Raw genomic sequence first — 24,960 nt, forward strand, 5'->3', positions numbered from 1 at the left:
CTTTCTGATATTTTCAAACCCATAAGAACAGTAAAATAGAAAAAATAAAGGAAGGGAATTAAATGTTTTATCTTTTATTTTTCTGTATTCCTTTATGTTCAAAGAGAAATGACCAGTGTGAGGAAGTTCTATTTAGATGTTTTTTCCTTTCACTGCCCTAGTGAGTTTGCAAATGCTGCCTGTTTTTTCCTTACATTTTTGTTGAGAGAAGAAATTCTTTTGAAGACTTTACTTTTCCCTTTCTTAAAATTGAAGTTTTTCTTATTTTTCTTTCTGATTAGCAAGCAAAGGCAACTAATACAATCAACTGTTTTTCTACTAGCTGCACATTTTTCAGTTGCTGAATGCATAATGTAACTAAATGGTATATTTAAAATTATGGCAGCTAGCTCTTCTAAAGCAATATCATAAGTCGTAACAGCAGTGTCACAATTTTACATGTAAGAACTAGTGGAAGAACATTACCCTGAAAATTTTAGCTGCTCAAGAGTTTCTCTGTGCACTGAAAGGAGTTTGATGAACAATACCGTATGCTGCAAGAAGTAAAAGTACCAACTACACAGGAGGTATGATAAGAACCATTTAGGTCTATTTGTGACATTTCTGTGTTCTGTATAAATAATAATCGCAAAACTGGTTTTGCAGCCCTCAGATCCTGCAGTAATTTGTGCAAGCATAAGGAATTATTTCAGTTATATTCTGACATGGTACTGTATCCCTTTTGCTTCGATCTACTCTGAAATACTGCTGAAATATCCAATCTGTACAGTATTTAAGTGTTTAGCTTATTTAGAATTACAGTATAGTAGCACAGACATATGGCAGGACACCTTAAGAAAATTCCTATCTTAAGTATTCAGAATGTACCTATATTTCTTTCTCATTTAAATAAAGCTAAGAAAAGTTAGAATGAATACTTTTTACTGTTCAGAGCAAATTCCAAAACAGTTAATGTTTCATTTAAATCATGATAAATATTTCCCTTTGACAATTTCTTTGGTAAAAACGGCTATGTCACACTTGCTTCATGTGCTAGTAAAAGGCATTTTCTTTGGTGGAAATATTTTTTGCTCTTACAAGTCCAGCTTTATAACACTTACATAATAGGCCCATTCTATATTACCTGTTCATTCAGTGACTGCAAGGTTAGTTACAGTTTAGGACAAAATCAAACACATCAGTCATCAAACAACAGGAAGTCTGATCATGTAAAAACTGCCTTTTAGTAGCAAAATGACAAACAATGTTACAGACAAAGGTCTAAATGCAGACTACATTATGGTCTGTATAAAATGAGCAGTTTCACAGCTATTTTAAAAGCATCTTATTTCTCGTAAGCGTAGAGGAGTTCACTCAGAAGCATAGTGGATGTTTAAGATGCATAGCCGCAGACATCTTCTGTAGCTTTGTGATGATTTCCACTTCTGTTGGCTTAAATCTCCTGAATTAAAAAACAATAAACACATTTCCTTATAATATGAATTCTATTTTCCTGCTTAATATTTTGCCATTTTTGTTTGAAAATAAACTTTATTACAGTTTATATTTTACAATTTTGAATGGTCCAATTTGCAAATCTGAATCCTTAGTGATTCACTGACTGTCATGTGCCAAAATGACTTTACAAGAATGGGACCTTAGATTCAATATGGGATAAATACTTGGGAACTTAAGTCATAGCAATCAACAAGTACAACAACGTGCAGGAAACAGGAGACAATATACTCTTGGAAAGTATTTGTTCTTGATTGTTTTCTGATTTCTTACTCTCTTTATATGAACTTTACCTGACACTTCTCTTTCTGTTCTTTAAAACAAAGGGTATGGAAACAATCTTCCATCAGGTAGATGGCTTGTGATGAGGAGAAACAGTACCAGCAGTGACATGAATGCGAAGTTACTCACACCTCCTTGAGATGAGATGGGGGTGCCAGATGCAGAGGGGGAACAACGAAGGGAAATAGCTAGAGTGTGTAGGATTGGTCCTCAACTGAAAGACCATCCTCTGACAAGCATTTCCAGCTGGCTTAAGTAGAAGCAGCCTGTAATTAGACTGTAAAGAGGGCTGAGAATCAGGGAAGTCCATTATATAGCTTCCACAGGGCTACATACCCTCTGCTTCCTTCTTCTACCATTAATCCCTTCAGCCACCATCTATTAAGCTCTGTCTTCTTTCCTAGATTCCTATAATCCCTTGTTTCATATCTCCGATACTGTCACATTCCCCACTTGCTATTACACTTGCATCCTTCCTCCATAAACTCACTCGACACCCAAAATACAGCCTGAAAGAGCAAGATTTTGGATACATCAGCAATTCTTATGCATCTCAGCACCTATTCTGGCATTCACAAAAAGTTTCACAATCAGGAGCCAAGTGATTAAGCAGGTTAATGCAGGTCCTATTTTAAGAACTGCATGGGTGAACCAAACTATTAAACCACAATGATGATGTCAGCATTGAATTAAAAAGTTTTGGACTCACTTTCTTGCTGAAATTACATCATGAATGACTATATATTGTTTTATCTAAACAATGGTTCTATTATATGTTGTTCCTACATCAAAAAAAATCAGGATGGCACAGTGGATTTCTTTGTCCTTGCATTAGGCTGCTCAAGAGAAAAGTAAACTCTGGCCTCTGTTTCATCTCTTACTTACCTTTTCAGGAACCAGATTAAATTTTTCTGTGCCTAGCACTACTGTTTTCCAGACCATTGCTTTCTTCTGATTTACTATAAGAAAGAGAGGTTAAATTCCAAAACTCAACTTAAGTATAGGATGAACAGTCATTCCAGTCCCACAATCCAATCACAGAGTGCATCTAAAATGTATTTGATTTTCTTTCAGCATGTGAAGTTATAAGAAAAAAGATTAAACAAAATTTAAGTAACCAAAATACTGACTCTTGAAGTCTTTCAGCCAAGAGTAAAGGTTCAACTCAATCCCCTTCAAAAATCCCACAAAGGTCTGGGCAGAAGTTATAACAGTGATGGTATTCCCAGAAATGATTGCTGTACTATCATTTCATTCAGTGTATAGAATTTGTATATAAAGTGAATGCTCAAATAAGATACAAGCAATATACAGCTCAACATCCTCAGAACATGGGCTGAAAGTTATATGATTGCTCCTTCTGGAGTACTTAAAGCTAGCTATATCATGCTGGTCACAATCAAGACTTGAATTAATTCTCTTGCTAAAAAAATTCTGTTTCTGAATCACTAGCCTCCCACCTAATACATTGTTGGATGTGACATTTTAATTATAGCCTCATCAACCAAGTTCAGCTGTATATTAGTTATCACTTGACATAACAGACCAGAAAAGTTCCTTTGGAGCCATTCCCTCTGGTACACAAATCTATCTTCTAAACAGCCAGTAGTTGAAATAACTTTCAGTTATTAAAATCAGGCAAGAAGTACATGGTTTAATAGATTTTCCCTTATGTGTTTATCTAATATAGAACTCCAAAGTAAAGATCAAGCAGCTGATCAAAACCACATCCCACATCTCACCAAGCATGAAAACATTATTTTAGTGCTCTACACTGTGTTACAACCCTATTATAATACAGTTTCTGTATGTTTATAAGAAGCAGGGCTGTGCAACAAGGGCAATTACTCAGTTTTCAACCCAAGACATAACCCCAAACACTAGCAGTATAATAGCATACTATAGTCTCAAGACTTACCCCCACTTTATAGTATAAATGAATTACAGCTTTAAAGCTGTTTAGATGAGGGGAAAAGCACTAAAATATTTTTCAGCTAGTACTGGAAAAAAGAACAGGAAAGGGAATACAACACAGGGAAACAAAGAAGGTCACTGCAGCAAGAAATTCAAAAAGGGAAATACAGTGTTCCTCAGAGGGACAAAAAAGGGAGATAAACATAGGAGGAGAGAAGGGACTGAGGGAAAAAAAAAAATGAAGTAGACTGGACACATCAAAAAAGAAACTGCTAGGCTGCATCTTAAAACAAAAGGAAAGTTAACAGGCCAAATGAAGTGACTAGGCTTCAAGGGATGGGCAGAGGGAGATAAGTATAGCTTATTTTAGCAAGCAAGTCTTTAGAAATGCATCATCCTAAGGAGGGGAGAGCCAGCATGGAAGCACCAACCCTCAAGCAGCAGAACAGCAACAGAAGTGCCTACACCTGCTCCTTTGGCTCCAGTAGTGCAGCTGTTCCTGTGCCCAGGGAGCCCAAGCCATCAGCACAGTGAGAGGCCCTTCCAGAGAGGTTGGAATTACCACCAAAACAGCCTACATCAGCTCCCAACACCCCAGCAACTACAGGCTCACCCAGGATGGTTAAGGCTTTGATCACATGCAAGTAAGAGAATATATGTTAATATGGACAAAAAAAAAAGAGAAAAGTTTCAAAGCCTCTTCTGTAAAATTTCCACCTGGAAGTAATTTTCCTCATAGTTATAGCCTTTTAGCATGAGTTTATAATGAGGACACATTTCACTTTGTGAGAGCAACATATCTTCCAAACAGCAAAATTAAGTGCCAAGTAGAAAACAGCATTCTGCACACTCTGGAATTTGGAAGTCTTAAGGAAAGGAATAAACCATACTTTCACATTCATCATTAACCCTTACCAATTGGGTCAACAACAAGGTATAATTTGATACAACACACTAATATGCAAGAGAGCAAATATTTAACTATAGGATACAAATTCTTTACTTACAGTTGCTCGACTTGATCAAATTCTTTTTCATCTCCTGCATAACAAGAAAAGGATTATACAAGGTCTCAATTTAATGAGCAGTAGAAGAGTTCTGTGTAATTATATTATTTATGCCATGTATAAGCAAACCAAAATCTTATTTTTTAATTTTATTAGTTTTCTTAAATTTGTAATTCAAATTATCTTGTTCCTCTAGTCAATGGAATTACCTGCAAATTTGTCAAAAAACTTACTTTGATCAATTTTCATTAATCTGATTTTAATACATATCATGTTATATATTATAGTATATACATATATGTATAAAATATAGGCAAATACATGTATGCATATATGTATAATACCATAGACATATATAAATAGATTTTATATATCTTCTGTTTCATCTTGCACATCTAGTTCGGCTCACCTACATGCACCTTAGGTTCAGCAACCAACATTACTGTATTCTGTTTTAATGCATTTTTCCTTCTTACTCAATTTCTTGACAGAAGTTTCTCCCATCAAGACTACTAAAAGTTGCTTCCATTCCTAAGCAATCCCTAAAAAAGTATAGCCTCTAAATTCCTTTGTCTTGTAAGGAAAAAAAATAAGGACTATATCAAACCCTTTATGAGAAAGTATTGCTTATTGAAAGCACTTTGTACCTGAATTCTATACTCATGGAAGAGATTTAAAAATCTAAAATAATGCAATGTTGAAGAAATTATTTTATCAGAAAAAAAATACAGATGTGAAAAATCACACTGAACTTCGTATAGAAAGGTATGACCCACAGCACTTCCTACCTTTGGCTGCAATTTCAATGGAAAGCTAGAAAGGACTAAAAAAAGACTTACCTGCACGTTTCTCTTTCTTTTTTGAATACATCTCATAAAGGAAAACAATAGTTACTAAAATAACAACTTCAGCCACAATCGCTAGAAAGGGTTTGAGAGGCACCATGAAGGACAGAACTTTAAGCTTCAGCTTTCCTTTACTTTTCCCTAGTTCAAAAGCAGCTTCACACCAATATACACCATTGTCTTCCTTGGTGAGCTTCAATATCTTCAGATGGGTTACGTTGGCCGGTACTCTATTAATTACATACTTCTCTGCCAGCAAAGAGTCATTAATGGCAATCTAAAAATAAAAAATACATTAAAAGCCTTATTAATGCAATGAGAAAGTGTTTAATCAAATTATTTATATTATCAACAGATAATTCTGCAGAGACAGATATAAAATGAGTTAAGAACAAGTGGCATTTGTGAAGCATGTTTAGTCCACCTCCAAGGGAAGGATTTATTTTAGCTGGTCACCCTGATTCCCTTTACATTCAATGGAGGAAAATATGCACTTTTAGTAAGTTGTCTGAGCTGTTTTAGTCTATTTAAGATCAGATGACAGGTACCCTTGACTGTTGACTCTTCACTGACAAAGGCAGCCTCAGGTGTCAGGATCTAACATCCAGGTTTCACAACAGCACAAAGCATACACTTTCAGGGAAGTTGCGTTGGGAATGCTGCTTCACGGGGAAATATGTTGATAGTCTTACAACTCAATGCTACTCTCCAGCAGTACAGAGGAGGCAGATCTATTTACCTCCTCTCATTGGACAGCGCTTCCCCCAGAAAAGGGCTAGAACAAAGTGACTATGCTTCCAAGGCTAAGGGGGATCCTGAAACGTGGATATGTGAAGGAGGAAAACTGCTGAGCAAGGTTTTTCCTCACAGCCTTTAAGGCAGGAGCTGAAGTGAGAAGAGATTTCAGCTCCTTCAGAATCAAGTGGCACAGCAGCCTCCACCACAGGATAACCTCCTTCAGGGCCAGTGCCCCAGAGAGGTCATACAAGCTGGGGAATACAGAAGTACTTGTACCTGGAGGAGGAGGAAGAGAAAGAGAAGGGACATGGTCCTGTTCTCCCTCAAGACTCCAATACCTTGCATTAAAGGAGTGTCCTTGCTATGATAAGATTTTTTTTAGTATCAAGTAGTAAGATTTGAGCAATACAACCACAATTAACATAGTAAAGACAAGTATCTCAAGACTCATCCAATTTGTTTTACTCTTCTCTTGGCTGTAAGAGTATGGCAGGGACTTTTGGAAAAGAAACATCATACAAACCAGAACAAAAGCTACATCCCTGTGATAAAAAAATACTTCTAAATATCACAGATTTTTTCCATGTGCAGAGATTTACATTAACTTTCATGGAAATGCAATTTGTAGAGCCTACAGTGAAAAGTCACTATACTTTACAAAGTGTCTGTACATGTTGTTTACCACATTGTTTTGCTTGGCCAACAGATGGAAACCTTACCTGTTCACTTCCATTGGTCACATACCAAGTCCAAGTAATGGGAGTATAGCCAAAACTTTTACAAATCATTACAGCTGTATCTCCTTCATAACTGACTATGGGTTTTTCTTTTCCTTCAATTTTCGGTACTAAGAACAAGTAGGAAAAAGTTCATCAAGTGAGACCTACAGGTTTTAATTACAGTATTACAAAAAGATAAAATATATGTAGATATGTATTTATAGTAGTCCACTCATTTCCTTTTCCCGTAAGCACAGATGATTCTATCATTCACAACATGATCTAAATGAAGAGTCATTTCAGGCTGATACTCCATACACAGAATTTGTGCAGAAGACTACAGGAATCCTGTTCTCAGTTGCTGTATGATCTTAAAAGTTGCCAAATAATATTGAAAACCAAGTAATAATCAGACTGATTTCTACCCTTGCCCATTTCCTCTTTCCCTTCCTTGACAGCTGTGAGCTACATGCTTCAGTTCTAGTACACTAGAAAAGAACATACTCATTTTTCTGACATTTCACTCAATCTGCAAAAACTAATAGAAGTCTATTCCAGCCTTAATTCTACCACATAATGGTATCTGGCAAGCTGTGCAGAAAATTTTTTGTAATTAAGACAAATTGCAGATTGAGGGAGCTTTGTAGTTGCAAACATTTTTTTAAGCTGAAGGAATGACTTTTGGGTGCATGCCAGTAAAAAGGATTTTTGGTCCAATCTTGCTAAGGACAGAACATGGCCACAAGAAACAAGACATCAGATTGTAACTTTAGAGCTACTTGTCCCAGCCATTATAACTGCAGATGCCCCACAGCCTTCCAAGAGCAAGAGCCCAAAAAAGGCTGTTGAATATATTGAGGCATCCCACAGATACAGTCACAGCTGAGCAAATATATCATGCTAGAGTATGTATTTCGCCTTCCCCCTTCTTTCCCTCTTTATTAGGATGTTTACCAGCATGTTTTCCTCAGATCCATTTATTTTAAAATTTTACTTCAAGTTTCATTGCTCTACCTTGTAAATACAGATCCAGTACATCTTTTAAGTTATATTGGTCACACAAGACTAAAGAGCCCAAGAACTTGCTTTCAGCATTTATGATAGAACAATTTGGCATAAACTAAGATCGTTCTTGTTCTGTCCCCTTGTTGACTGGCTGAGCACAAATTAATTGTCCCTAAAAGTTCCCCTCTCATGAGTATTCAAACTTAAAATTTCCATTCCAGAAATATATATGAAACCAATTTGTTAATAAGAACACTGCTTACAAGCTCAGAAAATTTGCTGCACCATACGTCAATCGAGCCTCATTACTAGTGAAGTCTTCTCACTCCATATGTATTTGTTTTAATCATTAAACACTATCCTTCTAAAGAGCAGTGGCAGAGTATCTTCACTGCTGTCATTAAAAGGGACAACTATACTAATAACTGGTGCCACTTCCTTTGCAATTTATAGAAAAGAAAAACAAAAGCAGGTTGGGAAGAGAGAATGGAACATGTGAAAACAAATAAAAAATCCTTGTAAGCAGCGCAACAGGTTTATGTGATAGTCAAAAAGATTTAGCCATGCTGACCCGTGGCAAAGCACAGCTATAGGCATACCAGCAATACCTTTACCACATTAGCCATGATAAAGGACATGAATATCCATCATGAGTTCTGGGATCTGGCTCTGTAACAGAGTGGTTAATCCTTGAATGCATGCAAGGAAATAATATGCTTTGTTCCAGGTATTTTGCAAGCAGATCACCCAGAATTTGGTGACAAAACACTGCTGCTGCAAACAAAAAACAAACTGTTGAAAAGATGAACAAACAGGTGATCCCACTAGCATTTATAGCAGTCATATTTCCATACTGGTTTAAGACCAGAGTTGTTTCATAGTGCATGTACCTGGACAGCTGCTTAAGGATCCCTGAAAGGGCAAGCACAAATTAATCCATTCTACCCTTTAATATAACTTCATGACATTTTAAAATACCCATGAATGGTCTCCATGTTTAATAATTTGAACTTCCTATAAGCCTCTCAAAATGTTATGGTTTTCTGCAGACCTGGGTAAAAGCTCAATCCTTGAAATCTGCAGGGTTATGCCAAGCCAGGACGGGGGGGAAGGGGAGGAGAGGCAACAATCCAATAATGCCTAACTGCCTAGTGGAAAAGCTATTGCAGTTAGTTACAGCAGTGATTACTTTAGCCACTGCATCTATACCAACACATTACTCATCTTTCAGTTCAAGAATTATTCTCTCTGCATTATTGACTGGAAGATTCAAGGATTTCTCTTTCCTATTTCCTTCACTCTTGCATTAATCTTAAAAAGTGTCAAGCCAGTACTTTTTGTGGCATCAGAAGTGGCAGCATTCAACTGTTGTGAAGCAATTCTCCCATCTTGTAGTAAATCAACCAGTCCTAAGCACTGTTCTGGAAAAGATTACTTCCCTATTGAGCCATTCCTGCTGTTACGAAATAGTTGTTGAGTACTTTCAAAAGAAAAAGGTCTCCTTTGACTTTTTTAATCTAAACAGACTTGGGTAGCCATTCAATTAAACCTTACCCACATGTTGACAAGAAAAATATATAATAATTTATATATAATAATTTTTAGATATTAAAAGGTCTCAAACTACAATTTTGTCTTTCTTCAGTATTGCAAGCTAGTCTCCCCGGCTGAAGGTTTGAAAGGAGATGTCAACATTACTATTCAAGACCTGAACATACATGAGAGTTTCCTCAAGTCATATGACCAGATACCCTGCTGAACAAAGCCAGCTTGCAGCACCAAGAATTACAAAGCCCTGCTTGTTAGTTCAGCTGAGGTTAAAGTAGTTACTTGAAGAGCTAGGGTTTTTAGGAGACTGTTCAAGGAGAATCTTATATATCACAGTCTGTAAAGCTTTCACAGATCAAATGTTTGCCTTCTCTTTGCAAAATTTGGATGGTGGGAACAGAGAAGCAAATAGGTCTCATATATGAAGGTTCTCAGCAGCTTGTATTTGTTTCATTTCCACATGTCTTCCATTCAACTGGATTTCACCTGCTACTGTCAAGGGCAACATTATTGGAGAATAGAATACAAAACAGAAGAAAGAGCACTCATACTGCCCAATGAAGTGCACTAACTTTTAATATGGAGCTGTTCTTATATAATACAGAATGAAAGATTCACTACAGTAATAACTTGGTGTTTCAGAAATACAACTGAATTTGTTCAAAAAACCTGCCTCCACTCTGCCAATCATTGCTTCTCTTGTAACACCAAATCTCAGGCCAAACTTCCAAGTCATTGGCTTTGCTTTTTGAAGAATTTATCTGAGACACCATCCTTTCCTCCCACCCCCCAGAAAGTGATGAGTATTCACTCCTGCTGTAGGGATGGAGAGGGAAGGGGAAATCAGTTACTCCTTTAGGAAAAAAGTAGGCTTATATGCTCTTTTGGTTGTTAGCAAGTTTTGTTAAAATGGCTTTTAGTTTTTGCTTCAAAATTCTTCCTCCCTCCATGCTACAGAAATGCCTTTGATAGCAATTCTCCCTTAGCTTGACCATTAGTCACTGCTTATCAAATTAAGTTGCAATCTCCATACTATCCAGAAACCATATTAATACAGGATTTCAATGGTCAAGTGAAGCAAAATTTAAAATAACTTGCCTTGTAAATGAAACCTAGTGCTGATTTCTTCTTCACCTTTCAGAGTACAAGTGTAACTTCCCAGCTTACTGTTATCCAAGATCCTCAATCTTTAAAAAAGTTTCACCATTTTGCTTTTTTGCTTGTATTATTTTTTTGTCCTATAACTATCAGCGAATGCTAATTAACATTCTAAAGAAACCAACAGATATTAGTAATGGAGCAGAGAACATACATCGCTGAAACACTAGAATTTAGGTTTAGTGCAATGTAGAAACAGCATGACATTTTTAAGAAAATAGAAAAGCACAAGCACACCTGGGAACATAAATATTTTCACCCTTGTTGCTCACAGAAGGCCAAACATCTTTACGCCGTATGATCTACAGGTTACCAAATTAGACATGGGTTCACCGTGTGAACTATATAGATATGCTACGTAGGACTTCAGAGGAGAATATTTAAGGGGATTGTTCTTTCTAAAGCCAGTCAGTCAGTCAATGGCTAGCATGCTCCAACACAGAACAGTTTTAAAGAGCTGTCATCTAATGAAGTCCAGCATCTTCTCTGTTGGCAAACTATACATTCCACAGATACTTTGAAAAAGGTTTACATGCTTGTGCATATGGAGTAGAGGAAAAGTGACAGTACATTCCCATCACATTTTCTAGCACAGAAATTTTATATAAATATTATCGATGTTAAAAAATCAAAGCAATACAGAAATCAGCTGGAGACTACCTGGTTACAGTTAGCCCATTTACAGATTTTTAAAGTCCAACAGTAAACTGTATCAATTGAAGAAAATTTTCTACAACATTTCTTGAGTCTCTGTAGAGGTTTGAAAGAATTGCGAAAACCTTTAAAAAAAACCCAAAACATCTTTACTGTAAAGCTAATTTCTCTTTTGCTAACTATGAGGGGAAAAAAGTGACCATTGATGCCCTTCAGACTTCTGCAAAGCAGCACTGAGGTGCAAAAGAGAATGTGCTAAAATATCTCCTTTTCTTTTTCCAATCTCAGACTGAGATTATTGCTTCACTTACTGAACAGAATTACTGGACCTCAAAGAACTGTGTCCGTATTCTATATTCTTGTCTTGAAAAAGCCTTGTTTTTCCAGCACCAGCAGAAAAACAGGAGCTCTTCCTCCAGGCTTGAGCTAACTGTAACCTTTTTCCTTTCCTGCAGCTTTAATATGTTGATTATGGGCATATATTAATCACCGCATTTGGCTCTTTTCTAATATACACGTGACTAGTATTGGGCAGTGTATATGCATGTGATAGTAACTCCTTAGAACCTGCAAGTTGAACTAAAGAATGCTACTTACTGGATGCTCCAGCTGTTTTCAGTTTTATTGATGTGTCTGATTGTTTCATTTCCCCTCTTCCAAGTCACTTGAAGACTTTTCAAATGAGAATATTTATTGTCCAATCTGCATGAAAGTTCAATTCTAGTTGCACTGCCCAAAGTGATATTTTTTTCCATGGAAGTAGCAGAAACACCTAAAAGAAGTTTAAAAAATTGTTTATGAAAAACATATTTCTTCATTCTGGGGGAAGTAGAGATTCAAAGATTGTGTTTTACATATGCTGGATTACAGGCAGATACTCTGTGCTGCTGTTCTACTTTTAGGGTAAAAACTGCAAAATCAGGCAATCAGTGTTGGACAGTAATTTTCTTAAACCATAACTGAATTATGATACACATCCCTTACAAAAATAACAAAGTCACTCCATTCTGTAGGTAAACTTCCTAGAGGGCTCTAATATAGAAACATGTTCATTTCACTGAAAACAAGACAGACCTATGCTTCTACATAATTTAACCCAAACCAAAACATATGCTTATGTTTACTTAGCTCTCACCAAGGGGAACAATGCCTGCTCTCAGTTTAAACTTCCTTTCTGACTTCACAATTGGTATTAAAAAAGCAGGATTTATTGGATTAAAAATATTAGTAAATATGTTAAAAGTTACATTAATATATCAAAAAGTTAGACTTGTAAATATCTGTAAGCATCCAGGTTTTAGCTAGTTGCAAATTTTTATGATACTGTGAGATTATAGGTAATGTCCTGCTGCTAGTAAAGTTGTTGATAAAATCCACAACCTTAACATTGTTGGATCTGGCCTTTCATGCTACGGCTACTCAACTTGAAACCAAATCATCTTCAAACCTATTTATGGCTGCCTTTGCCTTCCTACTGCAAGCCAATAGAATTACAATGTGAAAACATTCCAATACAGTAGAAAAACTTGACACTTTTTTGCTTTTAACAAGCTCCATGAGCATAAAATAAGCATATCTAAAAAGTAGGTTTCAACAGCAGGTATCTTCTCCAATCCATACAAACAGCCTTTTATAAAAAACACCTCTGACTTTGTACCTGTCAGCACTGATGTTTTATTTCATAAATGGCCTTTTCTTTCACACCTTCTGGGTAGAACTGTGGTTACTCTGAATACTCCCTCAAAATTTATTCCTTACATCTGAATACTCCACAAAAATTTATTACAGACCTCACCTCAATCCTAGGCCTACCCTGTAGTACTTGATGGTCAAAAAAGTGCAGCTGTATTTCACAGCTCAAATCCTTTCTGAGAGAAAAGGAAGTTTTAAGGTATAGCTCACTGACTTAATAATGCAAATCATACCTAAGAAGCAGCAACGTCTGGCTGACATAGAAGCACCAGATACTCCCATAGAATATTTGAACTTTATTGGGTCTGGCAGAGACATTTACAGCCTGCAGAACAGCATGCCCAGAACTCCAAGTCCCAGCCAAAATATTACAGATTTGTTGAACTGGAGTTAAACTTAGAGGTGCAACACCTCAGTCTTTCATAGCAGAGCAAAGTCAGTTACTGCAACTCATTTATTAGAGCCACTACATTCAATGAACCAAGCATAACTCACCTTGCTGAGGTTGTTTATGATCAAAGTAATTTTGAAATGGAATTGGTTTCACAGTAGCACAAGTTTTATGGTCAGATTAATTACACTGGCTAAAAATAGAATCCATACCTTCTGAGATTATTTTAAAAATAAATCCACACTTTAAATGAATGGAACATGAAAACCTGATGCTGTTGAAGATTAACCACTAGCAAGACTGATACCTGGGACATCTCTGTACCAAGTGTACATGTACCAGAACAAGAAATAGACATTACCTTACATTTTCTGCTAGAAGAAAATACAGCATAAGGACATAATTACACAGCATTTAAAGTATCATACCAATACTTTGCAAAGGAATTCTAACCGATCTCCTCCAATTGAGAGAGTTTTCAGTCAGATCAGTTTTTCCAGCTGTTCAAAAACTTAGTTATAAATGCTTATTTGGCAACTGGGAACTTCACATCTACTTTAGGAAGAGGCTTATCTTGTCTTTACTCCATGCTCTAACTCCTGCAATGCTGGAAAGCTGACTAACACCTGTTGGTTAACAAGTACCCTAGCTTACATGGTCTCTCCAAGTGGATTCACTAGTGCAAAGAAATCGTCACTTGAATTGATTTGGGGGAAGAGATAGCTATGAGTTGTTTTTACTTGTGTTTAATAAAAAAGAATCTCATTCTCCACTGCAAAATAGTTATTAGAACACAAAACTGAATAGTGCAAACTTATTCATCTTTTATTTTACTGAGCTCATCAATTCCTCACTGTGAGCATCTTAACTTTATCAAGAAGTTGCCATCCTAGATACTTCCACAACTCATACAAAAGACTGTGTGTAATCATAGGCATTCAATATAACATAACTGGAAGAGAAAATAACACACTCACCAGGTAGGAGTATCTCATATTCCACAAAAGTGAGATTAGACACATTCTCTTTGGTTGCCTGCTTGAACTCTTGTGTGGTAAGATCTGGACCTAACAAGGTTGTGTGGGAAGCAAAGTAATATGTTATGATCCTATTAAAGTAATCATACAGCAGAGTGTCAATATGGTACTGCAATTGTTTCTTATAGTTGGGGGGGGGAAGGACCTTGCCAAATGCTGACTACTATGGAGACCCTTTCATATACCTTGTGTGTTAACAGCCAGAATCTTAAAGTAGCAGTGTTGTGTGGCTACTGTTATAGTACTTATGCCATTTTAGAAGATTGTTTCTAACTTTATTGACATTCACAATTACAACATTATACTACTCTGAAGAAGTCTAAACTATCTATTTCACAGCCTGATTCAGTCACCTATACATATAGCTTTTCCTAAAGCTTGCAGGTGGGTACTAGAACTGTATAGGATTACATCAGTGTTAAGTAGAGCTTGGAAAATAATAAGCTTTAGAAAAATAAAAAAGAAACAGAAGGACAGAACACTGCCATTCCCAAAGCCACTACAATTTAACAACACAGCCAGAAAGCCAGCGATAGACTATCTGATCTAGGTGTAGCTCTAATGAATGCAGGTGCAAGAACACCCTGTGCTGCACCAGAACATGGTCAGAGTCCTTCAACTGCTCCACAGAACTCCTGTTATACTGCAGGGAATTTCCTTCCATACACAAAGAATATCAATATTGACCATCATCTGCCTGCCTAAAATAGAGTCCTTTCCTTCTGTGAGGCAAAATTACATTTAAAAGGTTTAATATAGCCAGCAAAACCCCTTTTCTGTAGGGCTATGGATAGCGTACTATTCAGAGACTACCTTTATAAAGCTCTACAAAGCTTGATACAGCTATTAGGCAGGCAACTGTAAGCATAAACAGTCTGTTCCCACCACTATACTTGTTCTCATGCTCTGTGTATTTCAAGAACAGAACAAGAAAGCAAATTAATAAGCTGCAGCTTTAACAACAGATGTAGCCTAGCTAAGGAAGCATCACCCTTCCAGATCTACACGCGTAATTGTTTCATTAGTATTGTACTATCCACATACAAGTTTCTAGTGAACTGAAGCACATTGGGAGAAGACATTAGAAACTATGCTTAAATGAAAGGTCAATTTAATACAGTTACAGCATTTTTCATTTTTTCAATTTCCACAGTTACTTTCTATACAGCTTTAAACTTCACACTGTTTGTCTTGGTAATTATCAACTAACACAAAATCTCCATAAGCACTTGATTAAAAAATACCAAGGTAGAACCTTAGGATAATCAAAATCTAACAATTTAAGTAGAAGAAAACAAGTTATTGCTTTTACCAGGTGTAGATACATTATCTCCAAGTGTCAAATGATCTGAAGGGCTCCCCTGAGTTTTCCAGTTGACAGTTCGTGTAGTTGTCATGGCCTCTGAAAGGTGAAAAAACAAACCTGTTAAAAAATTAATTTTCTTTCAATTTAGCAATGAAACAAAAGAAATAGAAATTCCCCCACCCCATGGCAGATAAAATACACTAAATGTTTTAAGCCACATGTTTTACATGCTTGCAAGGTAATTTTTTTGTCAGTTATTTTATAATGCATTTCAGGAATATATAAAAGTAATTTAACTGCTTGAATCTGCCTAATCATACAGCATTATAGGAGAAAAGTATTCTAGTTTTTGTAGAAGGAAAGGGGCTTCATTATCTCTCCTGTCCATGGATTGAAAAGATTCCCACTCACAGTTGGGACAGTAGAGAAAACTGGGCTACAGCTTCAGTCTTCTCTCACTGAGAGAAGCACTGGGTGGCAGAGTTGATCACTGTGCAGTAGAAATAGTATCTCTGAAAGCCTAGGTCTTCTCAGAATTACTCCTTCTCTTTTCCTGCATAAAATACTAAACTTTGAAGTAAAGTTCTTAAACACATGCTTCTTGGCTACAGTTGAGAGAATCTGACTGTGCTGAAGGAGGTCCGTGCTAGTGGTTTGCATCTAAAAGGTCTCTGAGCAAGCATAAAGAGAGGTACCACATGCCTCCAAGTTGCTGGCCCATTCCATAAAGCAGTGTTTTTCTTTATCAACATGCCAGCTCACAACACAAGAAATGCTATGCCACAGGCAATCAGCCTTTTGCCTGGTTTGTTCCATCTGCAGTTTCATACCTTCCCTCATGCTTCGACCAGTTTAACTAACAATAAACCTACATATTAAGGTGGACGATGCAGAAGAACAGAGCTTCAGGCTAGTTCATTCAGTGGTTGTTGACAGTAGACTGTTGTCAATCTCAACTACTAGTCCAAAATGGGTTTTTAAGCAAAAAAATTATGAGACTGTCTCCTAGCACTGGACAGTAAGTCCTGTTCCTCTGGACAAGAGCACGAGCAAGCCTTGATCTCTGCCTGATGGAGAAACAAACTAGTCCAAGTATTTACCCCTGAAATAAAACATGAAGCCTCAAAGCGTTCTAGGGAATCTTCCTGTGTCTGTGTGTGCAAACACCCTGACAGCATGCCAAGGTTGTCATGGATCACCTGAGTTTATGTCAATCTAGTACACGCATCACCTGGTTTGTTACTGAAATCCCTCATGATGATAGATTCAGAAGGCACCAGTGCCAGTTCATATTGCAGTTATCTATCCACAAAACACAGACAACCTTTAAAATGTCTTGCACACTAACAGGATCCTCATACTGACTTTCTTTCTCAATTCACATATCAAATGAAAATAGTCTGGTGAGGTCATATTATACAAAATACTTCGTGTATTTTAACTCATACATATATGTGGTTTTATATATGGAAAGAGTTATTGAATCTGTTAGCTACTGCACTCCTAGTTCTCACGCACATTGTGCTAAAAAGCTCCGAAGACAAACACCAGATAAATAGCATTATCATCTCCGATGACAGAACTGTAGATGGAATAACTTGTCAGAACTTGCTTTGAGTTCATGTATAAATATAACTTAGCCCATGTTTGATTTGCATTAATCAACATGAGCTTTGGTACACTGCTGAATTCCTGCTGCTCTGATCTTTATGGAAAAAGGAGAGGTGGGAATCAACAATCATCGGTTTCGTCTCCTGCCTGGAACTTATTCTCTGCTCCCTATCAAAACCACAATTAAGGTCCAGAATATGGTGAATAAAGTGTGGGGACAAAAGAAGGTTTTGACACATCCATAATTTAAAAAAAATAGATTAAGCTAGCAGGCATAGTGATGCAAGGACATTATTGTACCTCTCACTAATACAAGAGCATAAAGAGACATTATCAGGTGTCAGTGCTAGAACAGAACCTCCTGCAATGGTTCTAGTTTGGCAATTGTCCCATCTCCAGGGTCATTGCCTGCTTTTATGGCATATATGCCTAAGGGCAACAGATCACACTTGGCAGTTGCATAGCTTTTTCTAGTCCTTGAGATGCCTATGACACTTAAGCTCTTGCATTGGCTTTAAAAGGCCTAGATGATATATTTACTTCCGTTTCTTCTGAAGACTCACAATCATATTTCAAAAGACTTACTTAGTATGAAAATGTAAACTCTATGTGGTAACTTAGGATCACTAGAAATAAGTATTATAGCTTTAGGTGTACTGAAATAAAACAATTACCAGGAGATTGTTCATTAAGTCCAGCTTGCATCTTAGTCAGAGTTCTCCTGAGACTGATTGGCATCTTGTGTTGTCATAGGTGGGTCTAGAAAGAAAAAAAAGGTTTAAAGAAGCTTTATTATATCTCAGTTGAGCTGAGTTAGAAATATCTAGTTCACGAAAATAATTCAAACAGAACTTCCTCACCTCAGCCTACTACCTCCATTTTTTCCTAAGTTCTGAGCATATACAACCAAAATGTGCAAGAACTACTTTTCATTAGTTCTTTAGCTTACTTTAAGCAAGAAAATATTAAAGAACAGAGGCAGTATTTATTTGACCTCTAATTTCTGCATACAGATCTTTACCTGTAGTTAGCCTATAGTCAGGGCAAAGCCATTCTTCAGAATATTCCAGCAGACCAATAAACTTTATAACCTGTACTCAAATCCTGCCTTGTTTGTGGGCTTAGACCACCACAGCTTATGACACTGTCACTAGTTGATTATTTTTAAACTCAGATTAGCAGATTCACTAATAGAATAAGGACCTCATTACAACCTTACATGTCTACTGTTTAGAGATGCAGTGAACAATCTCCTTTCCTTCTGTTATCATCTTGGTGAGCAAAACAAAAGGCATCTGTGTCCAACATGGACTTCACGAAGGAATACTAATGACTATTTCCAGTTTCCTTAATACCACTTCAAATCTGATTCTGCTCCTATAATACAGTTTTTGTAAGAGCCAGGCAAGACTATAGGGTTTTGCTTTACATTCTTGACTGGAGAAAGGACAGCAGGGGAAGAGGGAGAATTGTTCAGTTTGAGTATGCTGCTGTGTCACTCTTGCATTAAACATTCAAGGTCCCTATATGTTTTATAAAAATTGAGATGTTTGCTCCCTTCCTTTCAGTTTCCACATTTGGGTGGCAGAACTAGTTAGTGTAAAATAAACACTATCTTCACATCCTTAGGTATTCCAGGACCTATTATACTGACATAGCAGCAGGATGCGCTCTTCCTCAGACTCAGAGTAATCTCCTATCAGTAGCTTTTAAGTTATTTGGCCAGTAGTTACACAGGGGAAAAAGGACACATGTTTTGCAGGTGTAATTAGAGTCTGGGAGGGGTAATAAGCTCTGCTAGACATCCAAGACAGCAGCAAGCATAGAATGAAAAGTGAAAAGCTGCATCATACTTTAAGTGTGTTCAAACTTGTTGAGAACTGTGTGCCTTCAGCAGAAGGTAAAGTCAGCACGCTGCCAGTTCCTACAAGTGAACACCACTACTAACACTCCTACCACATTTCAGCACTATAGGCATAGACAAACTACAGACTCTCCCACTGGCACCTCCAGCACACAGTTACTCCAGACTATGTCAGAGTCATGCCTGGCTTGCACCATCTGCTTTCTCAATCTGCCCATCATACTTCAACCAGTTTGGATCAAAGAGTAAAACAAGATAGGCAAAGGATATCATTAAAAAGTTAAGCATTAGTGGCTTTTAACAACAGGCTCTTCATTTTTCATACCAGTCCACTGGTCCCACAGCCAGTGTTCCCTCCCAGCCCTTCACCCAAGCAAAGAACTTAACAAATCTGATCAGTCTGAGTATCTGCTGGCTTATGACCCAGCCAGTAAGAAGACTGAGTCTTATTCTCTGCTTGACAGAGGTGCTGAGAGCAGGGAGAGATATTATGCCTCTGATATTCAGGGTAAGGTTGAAGAAAGGTCCATGAATTTTTATATCTGCAGCATCTTGAGGCATTCTAAGGATGTCATGGATCACCTGACTGTGTGAGCTTAGTAGATGCATCACCTGCACACTAATTAAAATCCCCAAAGATGATAAATTTAGAAGATGCCAGTGCAAAGCTTTACAGCAGCTCTGTTATCTCTCTGCAAGGAAGCTGGATAACCTGCAACATGGTTTGCATACTAGAGTTCTCATCTTGGCTTTCTTCCTTGATTCACATACCAACTGAAAGTAGTCAAGTAGTGTCATATCTAGTCACCACTGCTTCCACATCTTGGCTCTTATCTGTCCATATGTCAAACTACATAGCACAGAGCTAACATTGCACCGCTCTTGTCCTCTCATATACACCTGCTGAATAGTGTCGGAGATCAAGATGACCCACGGCTGCATGATTAGTGTCATCAAGTCAGGCAGTGACGTAAGCAAGTAAAGTGGAATAACTTCTCAAACTACTGAGTCATGGCTGCATACCTTAGCCTATAATTGATTTGCATTAGATTTAATCAATAGTGTGGTAGCTTGCTGAGTGTTTGTTGCCCTGATCTTTACGCAGAAAGGAATAGGTGACAGTATGAGGTCATTAATTTCTTTTTCTACCTTACCTCTCCTCCCTACTGCAGCCAATATTTGGGGAATAAAGCATGGGTGTGCCATACATGTCATCACCAGAGCAATTTCAGGCTTTAAAATCTATTCACCCTCTTTTTCAACCAGAAAAGTGGCTGAATAGGGAAAGGTTGAGATACAATTTGGTTTAATTTAACATCATTAATTTAATGTTTGATTTTCAATGTTATACTCTGTGCAAGCACACAAGCATTCAGCAGCATCCAAAACCAGCCACCAGAACCTCCTAGTGTCCCTAGAAAGGGAAAAGCTGCAGGCTGAGCTGTCCTGAGGCACCAGAGGATCCACATAAAGGACTTCCAAATGGCCTGATAGGAGCCCTTCCCTCAGGGCAAATCAGAAAAATCCAACCTGGAAGCAAAGGCTGTAAGAAATGAGGTGTATCCTCTATAACTCCTTGGTATCTTTATGGGCAGAAGGTGGGAGATGAGATGTGGTGCATGTGCTTTTCCTGAAGGAATCTGGCAGCACATATTGCAACTAAATTTTGCTTGACAGCTGCCTGAATATGAGCCAGCAGTGTGCCCAGGTGGCCAAGAAAGCCAATGGCATCCTGGCTTGTATCAGGAATAGTATGGCCAGCAGGACTAGGGAAGTGATCATGGCCCTGTACTCAGCACTGGTGAGGCCGCACCTCGAATACTGTGTTCAGTTTTGGGCCCCCCACTACAAGAGAGACATTGAGGTGCTGGAGTGTGTCCAGAGAAGGGCAACGAAGCTGCTGAAGGGTCTGGAGCACAAGTCTGATGAGGAGCAGCTGAGGGAACTGGGGTTGTTTAGCCTGGAGAAAAGGAGGCTGAGGGGAGACCTTATGGCTCTCTACAACTACCTGAAAGGAGGTTGTAGAGAGGTGGGGGCTGGTCTCTTCTCCCAGGTAACAAGCCATAGGACAAGAGGAAATGGCCTCAAGTTGCACCAGGGGAGGTTTAGACTGGATATGAGGAAATTTTACTTCACTGAAAGGGTTATCAAGCATGGAACAGGGTGCCCAGGGAAGTGGTTGAGATACCATCCCTGGAGGTATTTAAAAGGCATTTGGATGAGGTGCTTAGAGACATGGTGTAGTGGTGGTCTTGGTCGTGTTAGGTTTACAGTTGGACTTGATGATCTTAAAGGTCTTTTCCAACCTATACAATTCTGTGATTCTGTAAATTTGGGAACCACAATGGTAACCAAATAAAGCAGCAAACTCTGAAGAACAATGTTGTGACACTTAGTTAGAAATTACCCTCAACTCAATACAGAATAAAAGCGATGGTTTAAGTTTTTGAAAAAAATTAACTAAACAGTTACAAGACTAAGAGACAACAGTATCATCATACTAACTCTCCTCAAGCTACTTCTCTAAAAACAAAAATCTAAGAGGCCTCTTGTGGTATCTGCCTGACCAGCTGCAGAAAGCATGCAACCTGCCTTTCTGCAACTCAGTCCTTGTGCACCTAGTATTCCACCCGCTTGCTTTTACTTTATTTAGCATTATGCAAACATTTCTTTTGATTGCAGAAACCCACTGAACCCCCACATCTCCAGGATTGCACACTGTTTCTGGACTTCACTAGAAGACACTTAGTTCCCCTCCCTCCAAGTAAGCATGAACTTCCCTTTGCTGCACCTGTGCAGACAGTCCCTGTGCTTGACTGTTTTTGCACATTTGGTTAATGAAATGCTTTTCCTCACATGTAAATCATCACAGAAATCATGGTATGAAGCCTCCCTACCTATTTCATATAAATATGAAACCATTTAATAGAAGTCTGAAAAACAACAGCCTCACTTTATACAAATAAAGGGTACTAAAGCAGGTGGCTCATTTCTGATGTCTGCTCAAACCCAGACATTATATCCACCACTTTAGGAAGATAGTAAATTTGGGGAAATTTTGGAAATACAAACAACATTGTTAGGGGTTTTTTTTAGGTTCCCCTGCCTCCCCCCCCCCCCCAGAAGAGGATATCATTTCACTGATGGCTTTACATAAACTTAAAATTGCATCAACCACCATTAGGTACAGTTTTTGGCAGTAGTAGTCATCAAAAATAAATACCCTGTGGCTAGCTTGCCATAATGTGACTCACATGTTCCTACAGATATCAGGTCATTTACAGTCACAAAACTTCTTGATCAATGAAATAAATTGTTAGAATGAACTTCAAGTTTTATGTGTTTTAAACATCAATACACATACATACTTTAAAGAAGCTTTAAGAACTACAAAGCAGATTTTCCTCTGTGTGCATACATAAATATATGTATTTTAAACAAACCTTGAGAACTGTAAAACACATTTTCTGTCCTTTCTTATTATGTGAAACTACTACAAATTTTACAGACGTTATCATCACACAGGGCACAGTATTGCTCCTCAATGTCAGAAAGACTGACAGAGGCACAAACAAACATGTAACTACTTACATATCACACACTGAAAATACAGCTAAACCATTAATGGTTAATGAAAGCCACAGCAATAATGTTCACATACATGTATTGGCAAAACTTGCGACCTCAGCAAGACACGCTCCAACAATTACATCTTGTACAAACATCAGCAATCTGATATTTCCTTCCATTACCCATTCTGTACTACTCTGTGATGCTTCAAAAACAGGGATTAACAACAAAAACCCACTAGTTTTATAAATAAGTTCCTGTTTCCTTAGAAGCGGTTGGCCTGCTCCTCAACTGCTAAAAACCACTAGAGGAAGGCTAAGGCCCAGAAGGGTCAAATCCTTCTTCCTTCATGGATTTTAAATGTCACATTTAAAAACACAATATAAAATCCTCCAAGGAACGGGCCTCGCAACCTGCTAGGCATACTGATATTTTAGTAATTTAACTTGCCAATTCGATTTTTTTCAGGACTTAAATAATGCTTTACTTGATAAGGACAGGGCAGCAATAAAACACTACGCCTCGACCTCCGAGTCCTGCACCTGTGAACTAATAAGTCCTCCTGTTTGCGAGGCAGAGAGCAGCAGCCGGTACCAGGCCGCAGGACTGACCACCACTGGATGCAGTTCAGCACCGCCGCCCGCCTACCGGCTGCCCACCAGCGGGGAGGCAAGGCTAACGGCGGCGGCGGCGTTCGTGAGCGGACAGCGGAGGGGGATCCCTACTTCCCAGCAGGCCTACGAGAAACCCGAACACGTTTCGGAGCTAAAGACGAAAGAGCACCGGGGGGGGCAGCGGCGGCAGCTGCCCCCGCACCGGGTGCCGGGGAAGCGGCAGCGCTGGGGAGTTCCGACCCCGAGGAGGGTCGGGGCCGCCGAAGAAGAGAGACGCCTCCGTCGTTTAAATAGGCAGGGCCGAGAGACAGCCGCCTTGCCGGGCCACCGCTTCGTCCCCCTGGGGAGCCAGGGGGATGCTTCGCGGCAGCGAGGTCCTTTGCTCAGCCGCAGCTCCCAGGCGGCGTCCCGGCTCCCCTCGCCCCAGCCCACCCCGACGCTGAGGGCGGAGGGGACGGCTGCGGCGTGACAGCCGCCCGGCCCGGCCCAGCCCGCGAGATGAGGCAGCATTTACCTGTGGGGCTCCCGCCCGAGAGGGAGAAGCTGAGGCAGAGCAGCAGCAGCAGCCGCCCCGGGCGCTTCCCGGAGAAGGCGGCAGGCATGGTGCCCCAGCCGCCGCCGCGCTCCCACTGCCGCCTCCCCCGGCGGCGCGCAGGCAGCTGGCTCGCTCGGCCCCGCACCGCCTGCGGGCAGCGGCTGAGGAAGCCTCAAGCGGGCTGGAGCGGCTCTGCGAGAGAGGCGGCTGCTGCAGCGGCGACAGGGGCCAGAAACCAGAACAAAGCAGCCCCAAATCCACGAACAGGGCAAACGCCAGGCAACGACCGGCAGAAAAAAGCCGGGAAGCCGCTGCAGGCACCACCGCTCCTCCTCACCAGCAGGACATGCTACCACCGGCGTCGGGGCAGTCGGTGCGGCCCCGCCGGGCTTTATGCAGCGGGAGGAAGGGCGTGGGTGAGCACCGGTGGCTAATTGGAGAGGGGCCCTCGCAGCTGATCTGGCTCGGAGCCTCGCTGGGGGCAGCGGGAAGCTGGCAGAGCACGTAGGGAGGTCGGGTCGGGTCGGGTCTTATTTTTGGCCAAAAGCAGCTGTTGCTGCAGGACCACCTCGGCTCGAGCAGCCCTCTGAGGCAGCTGGCTCTGGTAGGGTTTGCCTAGAGAAGGTTGCCTAGGGCAGAGCGCAGCCTGTCTCTGCCCTTTGGCTGGTGATCTTCTGGAGAGCCCAGCTTTGAGGGTCAGTGGCTCCAGGGCAGCTGGGTTATACTGTATGAGAGCTGCAGCTTTTCACATCTCCTTTTCTAAATCTCCTGGCTTGGGCAGCAGTGCCCGGGGAACACCATTTCTAACAAGTGCTTCTCAGGAAAGCTACTGAGAAGCCTACTGCTTGGTGCCTTTAAAATCACTATTTAATTGCTTAGACTGTTTTAATCCATATATATATATGTACATGTATAGTAAAACCACTCATATATGTAAATATATATGCATTTCTGTTTGTCACTTGGTAAATAACTG

General features: G+C 39.4%; 1 protein-coding gene across 1 annotated transcript; it reads right to left on the bottom strand.

Moving 5' to 3' along the window:
* Positions 1 to 653: 653 nt before the first annotated feature.
* Positions 654 to 24,051, bottom strand: EMB (embigin). Its single transcript, XM_072859856.1, is given in 12 exon segments — positions 654 to 1,441; positions 2,662 to 2,735; positions 4,698 to 4,728; positions 5,543 to 5,819; positions 7,000 to 7,127; positions 10,651 to 10,739; positions 11,962 to 12,136; positions 14,425 to 14,523; positions 15,797 to 15,886; positions 18,076 to 18,116; positions 18,118 to 18,160; positions 23,964 to 24,051. Coding segments are annotated over 11 exon segments (1,119 nt in total). The 3' UTR covers positions 654 to 1,441; positions 2,662 to 2,677.
* Positions 24,052 to 24,960: the final 909 nt, after the last annotated feature.

This window comes from Ciconia boyciana, chromosome 4 (genome assembly GCF_034638445.1).
Source record: "Ciconia boyciana chromosome 4, ASM3463844v1, whole genome shotgun sequence".
NCBI lineage: Eukaryota > Metazoa > Chordata > Aves > Ciconiiformes > Ciconiidae > Ciconia > Ciconia boyciana.